Source organism: Morus notabilis, unplaced genomic scaffold (genome assembly GCF_000414095.1).
Source record: "Morus notabilis unplaced genomic scaffold, ASM41409v2 Scaffold415, whole genome shotgun sequence".
Taxonomy (NCBI): Eukaryota; Viridiplantae; Streptophyta; class Magnoliopsida; order Rosales; family Moraceae; genus Morus; species Morus notabilis.
The window spans coordinates 95010-103572 of NW_010366365.1; the positions used below are offsets into that span (position 1 = coordinate 95010).

Below are 8563 nucleotides of genomic sequence, written 5' to 3' on the forward strand. Positions count from 1 at the left end.
AGTAGGAAGTGATAAAGATCATTAAGGAAGCAAAACCTTAAACAAAGAATGCGTGTAAAAAAGTAATACAACGGACATCAAATTTGACCCTGAAAGAGTGGGTTGGGACAGAATATTCTGAGCCACATCTTGTGTGTTTGTATGGTTGACGAAATGGGAAGGTTGTTTTGATGGGGTCAGCTGCTGAGCTGGTTCATGCTCTTTTGACCTTTTCTCCTCTTTTCAAGGCAACAAACAGCCATCCCTAGTTGTTGTTTTTGTCTTTTTAGTTTTAGCTACAGCCTACAATTGAAAAATGGATGACCAGTTCTAAAAATTATCCAATCAAAAAACCATACTCTATAAGTCGGTAAAAAAAATATAAAAAAAAGAGAGAAAAACTATATGCTATATAAAGTCGTGAAATATTATTCAACCTAGATTTTTACTTTAAAAAAATGGAGAAAGAGAAAAATAGACTAAGACTTGAGATGATTAAAATTAATAAGTCAATAGTTTATATAAATTAATAAATAGACTAAATTACTGTTTTCGTCCATAACTTGTCTGGTTATGAACCATAATTTGACAAGTTATTGTCAATAACTTGTCTGATTATGAACCATAACTTGATAAGTTTATCCATAACTTATCTGGTTATGAACCATAACTTAATAAGTTATGACCTATTAATTTCTATAACTAAAAATTAACCTATATAGTTTCTTAAACTTTTTATATTAGTCTATTTTTTACTATTTCTCTAAACAAAATTAAAGAGCACAATAATGATGCTTGTCATTAATGGTACAAAAATTTGTGATAATCTCTTTAATTCATTGCAGCAGGCTAGATTGTTTCGTGGCCATGTAGGCCGCTACGTTTCTTTCTGGCATCGTTTTCTCTTGTGTCTGAGTCTCTGATTTTTTGTGATTTTGGCGGCAGTGTATTGTGGCGACCTGCAGGGGTAGATAGGGTTAGGATTAGATTAGGGTTAGAGATCTAATTTAGGGTTTTTAGGTTAATTTTTTGTAATTGTGTATTTACCTGTTACCATATAAACAAAATAAATAGAAAACATGATAATATAAATTTTTTGAGTAAACATTGTATTGACGAGTAAATACTTAAATGTAAATACACGATTCACTAACAGGTACATATGGATAATACTATATTTACAAGTAAATTTCATATTTACTCACCACCGGTCACTAAATTTCTGAATAAATACGATATTTACAGGTAAATATTGTAAATATCGTATTTAGCGGTCATTGGCCTAGGTAAATACATATTTACTTGTTGGCGCCGGTCACTAGGTTTCTGAGTAAATATAATATTTACGTGTAAATACTGTATTTATCGATCGACAGTCACTAGCGCTGGTCGTCAAATTTTCGCCTAAATATTTCAGGTAAATATTGTATTTACCGGCCGTCAATCGTCAGTGTTAGTGGACCTGACTAGAGTGGGGAAAGAGAGAGAAGTGAGAAGAAGAACGAGATGAGAGGTATTTTTGAATTTATAATAGTGGGAAGAAGAAAGAGATGAGAGGTATTTTTGTTAATATATGATAATATCCTTTGACTTGAAATTAACAAAACTTTTCTTTTTCTGTAAGTTTCTTCATTTTTTAAATACATGTATTTCATTCAATCAAAACAAAGATTAAAAATGCAGACATGATTAAAATACCAAGTCAATGTTACAAGAACCCATTACAATAAAGAAAATATTTAACTATTGGTTCGACTAAAGAACAACGACGATTTATTCATACAGGTTTTTAGATTGGTGTATACATAGCTCCATAAGTAGGATAAACTCTAGCTAAGAAATAAGGCCCCATTTGCTTCCTGGGTTTTAAAATTGTGTGGGTTTGAATCTGTACGTAGGTTTTTTATAGTTCAAATTGGCGTCTGATAGTCTAGTGTCTTAACAAAAATTAAAATTTGAACCAATATTTAGTTTCGTTATTAGAATTATGAGTTTTTAAAAAAGATGAATGTTAAATACATACTTTATTATAGATTCTTTACATATACCAGCCTAATTTTTTGACATGTATTATCTCTATTTTCTTAAACAAACTAGCTTAATAACAAGCCACTCTCTCATTAAGTGTGCCATATCTCTCTTACAAGCAAAATTAGTGAAATTGCAATCTGTACTATAGGGGAGAACAAAATTATAAAAAATAAAAAAATAAAAAAAAACAAGGAAGCATAACATATAACCATTAGGAAAAAGAAAAGAAAAACGAAAAAATGATCGAAGGCTTCAAAACGAGAAGAAAAAACGCACAGAAAAGAAAAAAACCGTAAACAACAAAGAATTAAAAAAAAAAGTTGGAGCAAATTATAATCATTGAGTGTGAAGCATGACATAAATATACATTAGGAAAAAGGAAAGAAAAACCAAAAAAAAAAAAAATAGACGGCTTCAAAACAGAAAAGAAAAAACCATAAACAACAATGATTTAAAAAAAAAAAATAGAGTTTCTCTTATAATCCGTCTTACTGGCAATCTAAGTTTTTTATTGTTGAATTTGTCCAAAATCACATAAGAATAAAAAAGTATGCAGAATAGATAGATTTTAATTCAGATCAGACAACTTAAAAATAATAGACTACCAGTAGTATTTTTTTACATAGACTACCAAAAAAAAGTCCTTTAAAAGCAACTGGAGCAAATTTTATACAAAAAGGAATGAAACATATCAACAACAAAAAATGAAAACAAAGCTGGAGTAAAATATGTACCTTAGAGAAAAGATCAAAATCTTCCAATGGCCTACGGAGACAAGATATCTCCCTTGTTATGCAAGCCTCTCTCACTTTTTTTTGTTTTTGTTTTTTTGGGCCTAAGGAGGGGTCAGATGATATTGATTAAATGGTTATAATAAATTAGGTAATTGATTGAAAAACGTGTAGCAATTATTGAAAAAATTTGCATAAAAATTGAACGCCTGAAAAAGGTGACAATTTTGGTCATGACACGACATTATGATTCAAAACTTGTGCATAGTTTGAAGGTTTAGAAATACTATCGGATTGACATGATTAATAAATAAATTGGATTAGCGGTGACTTTGCAACACGAAGTGAACTAAATTGATATGATTAACTATACGCGTCATTTTGTAAATTAATTAGAGAAAATTACATATTTTATTTCTTTAAGTATTTGACTTACTAAAAGTATCATTTTTTTTAAAAAAACTCTATCTCTTAACTAGTTCTAGTAAAAGGTAAAAATATATAGGCTAATATTAAGAGGTATAATAAAAAGGGGCTTCATTTCAAGAGTATTTTTAATAATTGTCCTTAATTATATGATAGAATATAAAAATTTATGATGTATTAAATACAAATAACATGTATTTTAAGATTTATAGATAAACTTTACTTATTTTTCTTCAAAGAAAAGATAAATAACCTAATAAAATTGTTAAACATGTTATGATCATGTTCAATAAATCATACTTGTGTCAATTATTTATTCAATTATTCTGAACGGATTATATAGGTTGACACGGTCAATAAAGGGAAAAGGAGACAAGCACCGGTTAAAGTGCATGGGTCTAAGTTTTTTCTCCTTACTCTTATTAATATCCTTTTTAGATAAATAATTATATTAGTCAAAAGAGTGTTAATCAAGAGTAAGTAGTAAAAATTCAGACTCATGCACTCTAGGGGTAAGTTCAACAATTTTTTTATTAATAAATGAGTCGTGTTTGGGTTGACATTTTTGACACGTTTAGTATATAGATTGAGCTCGAGTTGATTTTTTTGACAATTAATAACGGAAAAAGAACCAAAAATACCACTTAAGATGGTAAAAAAATATTATTTATGCCAATTCTTTTAAAAATAAATAATTCACATTCAATTAATAAAAAGAAAACAAAGATCACAATGACATTTAATTATTCAAAATAACATAAATAATAGGTTTTCACAAAACTATAAGAAATCATGTACTTTTCTCATTAATAAATGGGTTGACACGAACACGATGCATTGTCACTCCTACTAGACCACACCCTTTTGTTTGTTTTTTTTTTTTTGTTGTTGAGAAAATCAAGTAAATGACTATTTTTTATCATTTTTTTAATAAATGGCCGAACTTTTTATTTTTTAAACAAATGGTCAAACTTTTTTTATTTTAACAAAATGAACGTTTTTTCCAGTTTTAAATCAGTGATAGACTGATTCATTATTATAAACATGTAGTTTGTTGATTAAAATTATTAGTTACTAATTGATTTTAATTAATTATTAACTGATATTGATTCATAATTAAAAATTATTGAGTTAACAAGTGATAAACTTAAGTCAATTAGTGATTGATCATTAAATCGGTCAGTGATAAGACTAGTTAATAGTGATTAACTACTAAGTTAGTGATTGATCTCTAATAAAAAAAAACGTCCATTTTACTAACTGTACAAAACTTCAACTTAAAAAAAAACCCTTAAAAAATGTTATTTGCCTCTATATCCTTTTCCTTTTTCCACCAAACAAAATGTAATCATTTATTAATTTTGTTGCAACTCTTTTTTCTCCTTTTTCGTTGAAAAGTATTTTTCTTGTGCTTTACGTTTTTCTTTCCGAGAGAATAACAGTACACTCTAAGAGGACGTTTGATTGGAGAATTTAAATTATGTGATTCGAATTATTTTCGATTTACGTGAATTTTTTATGAGAAAAAATACTGTAACGAACCACGAATCATGATTCGAATCAGGAAACGAATCCCTCTACCAAACATCCTCTAAGTTTTGGGCATGCATGGAATTTTTTTAGTATCCAATAACTTTTTTTTTTGGGTATTATTTTCTTGTGGTAGTTGATTGGTTTCGTACTAAAATCTTAAGAATTGTGTTTGGTCTTGTTGCAGCTTGAATTTTTATTTCCAGACTTTGATGAAACTTTTGCTAAATTTTAAATTTTTTTTAAGGATTAAATTTTAAATTTAATTGAATAATACTTGCTTTGAATTTTATTAATAATGAAGAAAAATTATTAATTCTTAATGGATAAATAAGAATGAAAGACGCCGGTCTAACCCGCCTTTATGTTAGACAGATACGAGCACAACTGCTTTTCTATCTAATTTCATCTGACAATCAATTATTATTTATTTGCTTGAGCAAATCCAACTACTAATTCTTGACATGTAATGCACCAAAATCCTCCGCACCAACAAGGAAAAAGAAAAAGGATACAAATCGCCTCTCTTATGCGTGTCCCTGTAGGGTTTCTTCTAATTCTTTGCAACGACGTTTCTTTGTGTTCTTTAGGGCCGAAGTCTAGCACATCCCCTTAAAAAGCTATCAAATCCCTCACCCATAGACAGCGGCGGAATCACTTGAAGATGAGTGGGGCAACTACCTCCATTCAAAAATTTTTTTAAAAATATTATTTTTAAAAATTTTAAAATTTTATACTTAAATCTCTATTAAAATAATATATGTCCCTCATTAAAATAAATATATTTTCTTATATGTCATCACTAAGATAATTTATTAAAAAGAAATTTAGTGTACGCTCCTATTAAAGTAAAAGGCTGGCTCCGCCACTGACCCTAGAGATGAAGGCTTGTGTCCTACGGTCGACCTAGAGGATTACGTTGGCAACATGGACGAGGGGATGGGCTATGGTGAGATGACTGGGAAGGGTAGTCGCATTTTTTGACCATCCATGGGGACTGCATCTATGCAGTTCCAACCCCCTCATATCGGTGGTCTTGGAGATGCAAGTTGGGTGTTGAACGCTGCTTGGTGCCGGTGGTATGGTTGTAGTGGTTCTCGCTTGTAGGAGGTGGTTATGCGATGGCTGTGCTAGGTTTTTACTTCTGATGACAGTGCTTTTGCAGCATTTTCGTTCCCTTGCATCACTATGTTATATGGCCCCTTTGATCTCATTGGTTGTCTTATCGCTAGTGATCTTGCTCATATGTCTTGTTTTGTCTTGATTCTACTGTTTCAGTGTTTAGGTTTTTGTTGTATAATAACGAATGTTGTCACCTCACCATTCTATAATGGTGATAGGTCTAGTACACTAGGCTTGATGCTATGTAATGGTTTTATTTATTGATTTTAGTGATTGTCAAATGAGTTTTTATCACACTCACTTTTAATGTGTCGAACGAGTCTTATTATATTATACATTGATACTCGTATTTACTTTTCGCTTCATTTGTCTTCGTTGATGGATTCAATCTTTATCCATAATCAATTATCATTGTATTTGATAGTCATTTGAGACTATATTACATTATATATTGACTTAATTATTAAATGAAATTCACTGTTTAAAAAAAAGAAAAAATAATAAAGAAAAAGCTCATCGCCCTCTTTTCCTTTTCCTGCTTCTTAATCAAAGTCCTCAATATTATATATTTCTTTAAATAGAAAAATTACAAACGCATATACCAATCAATCCTTCTACACTTTTCCACGCTGACAAACCTGGAAGCCCCACGATTGGGAGGGGACCTAACAACATCACCGGCGGGTAACAAAACCATCCATTCTTTAGTGACCCAAATCGTCATCTATTACCTTCCTACCTTCTTCCAATTTGCTTATTTTATTTCCCATTCTCCTTCTACTCTTCCTTTCGATTCCAATTATTATATAAACACAAGCAAAGTCGTCTCGAGATTTCAAAACTGGCTGTTCTTTTGGGTTGTTGACTCGAGAAACTTACCCAAAAAAAAAAAAAATCAATGGCTTCCATCAATCTTTCCTCTCCTTCCACAACTGTTCTTTCACGCCTCCAGTAAGTTTTCTCTCTTGTTTATTTGTATGGTTTTTCCTCGTTTTAATGCTAAACCCCATCTGGGTTTTGATTCCTTTTAGGTTTCCTTAGCTCTATTTTTTGTTCTAATGGAATTTGTGCACCAAAGTTTTTGTTTTTGTGTTTTCTTTTTCTTGTTTGTTCATGTACCGCATTATCTTCTCTAGAAAAGCTAGAAATCAGGAGTTGATTATATGTTTAACCATGATTTTCGTTGCCCTGCTTCTTTTGCATTGATTTTTTTATGTAGAAGGTGTTTTCGTTGAATTGGTCAGATCCAAACTTTCTATACCGCGTAAAGTTCAGTGCAACATAATTAAAGTTAAGATGAAATTTTGCTAAATAACATGGGATTGTTTGGTGATGCAGATAGTATTTGGAAAAAAAGAAAAAAAAAATCCTAGGGTCGGAAATATATTAAACTTTCATCCCATTGACAGGACCGTCTTCAGAAAAAGTCCAATGTAACCATTAGAGATCATCATTGTACTTTCTCGACTAATCACAAATTCACGTGTCAACTCTAAACCCGTAAATAAGATATGGGGAGTCTTACAATTTTTCACGTCAATCCCTCACCGGTGATAGTTAGTTCTTTTGTTTGTGAGCAGGAAGGCTTTTTTAAGTACTTTTGCGTGTTTATGATATGAGGATGTTTATTGTAAATTCTATGTTATGCCTATCTATCAACGTATTTGAATTGATAAAATGTCTCTTTTACACTCAGCAAAGACGAGTAAAGTTCTAAAGATGAGATTTTACTGGGAAAAGGAGTTAAATATATGGGGTTTTTAGATGATTTAGTTGATAATTGCTTCTTTTACACTCAGAAGTATGGGCATTTCTCCATCTATGTAGCTTTATTTTTCTTTTCTATCATTTTTTAAGTTCTTACTATTTTCTTTCCATTTAACCCAAAAAAAAAAAAAAATGCCGAATAGTTTCTCTTTTGAATGTCTTGATAAAAAATAAATTCATTTTGATTGCACATGAGAAGTCGCATTCATGTTGCAATAATTGTTGCAGTTCAGAAACAGTCAACTCTACTTTTTGTTGTTTGTATTTGAAGTTTTACTTCCACTACTTGTCTATATTTCATCAAGGAAATGGTTATTATTTGATTTCCTTTCCTGCTGTGGCAGATTTACATTCTTAAAGGTTTTATACATAATCTAGTAAGGGAGGTTTATTATATATCCTTGACAGCTTTTAACTAAGAATTTTTCTTTTACACATTCTCAAATTCATAATCTAAGACAACGGTCCGTTTCTATTACATTCAAATTTTACATAACTATTGATTACAATCACATCATTTTTCTTTAGACAACAACAAATGTGATGAAGTTCTCTAGCTTTGAAACTGTAATGCACAATATATATATATATATATATATATATATATATATATATATATATATATATATATATAGTATTTTCTCATCGTAAATGCTCTCTCCCTTTTTGTAGGGCATGCAAAAACTTTAAATTGTTCAGTGGGTTGCACGCTCAAAATGCAAGTGGTTCTGCATCCAATTTATCCTTTGTTCGGCTGCCTGGTAAATTGTCTTTTAGTACTAAAGGTGTCGGTGTAACTAGAGCTACCTTGGTATCTGGTTCGGGTGATCTTTTGGCATATACGAACGGCAATAATGTACTCGCAAACAATACTCTCATCAGTGAGCAACCAGTTGGTATTGAGATGCAGCCCGATGCAGTTGCATTTGGAGCGCTCTCAGCAGATACTGCACCAACTAGTACTGGCTTTCCTGCTG

General features: G+C 30.8%; 1 protein-coding gene across 1 annotated transcript in view; it reads left to right on the plus strand.

The window, feature by feature from the left end:
* The first annotated feature begins 6442 nt into the window (after positions 1-6442).
* Positions 6443-8563, plus strand: part of LOC21387637 (bifunctional riboflavin biosynthesis protein RIBA 1, chloroplastic) — a 5553-nt gene continuing 3432 nt past the window's right edge. Inside the window, exons 1-2 of the mRNA XM_024173486.1 lie at positions 6443-6770; positions 8259-8563. The exon at positions 8259-8563 is cut by the window's right edge and continues 101 nt beyond it. Of these exons, the coding sequence (XP_024029254.1) occupies positions 6718-6770; positions 8259-8563 (358 nt within the window). The 5' untranslated portion in view covers positions 6443-6717. The remainder of the gene's footprint in view (positions 6771-8258) is intronic.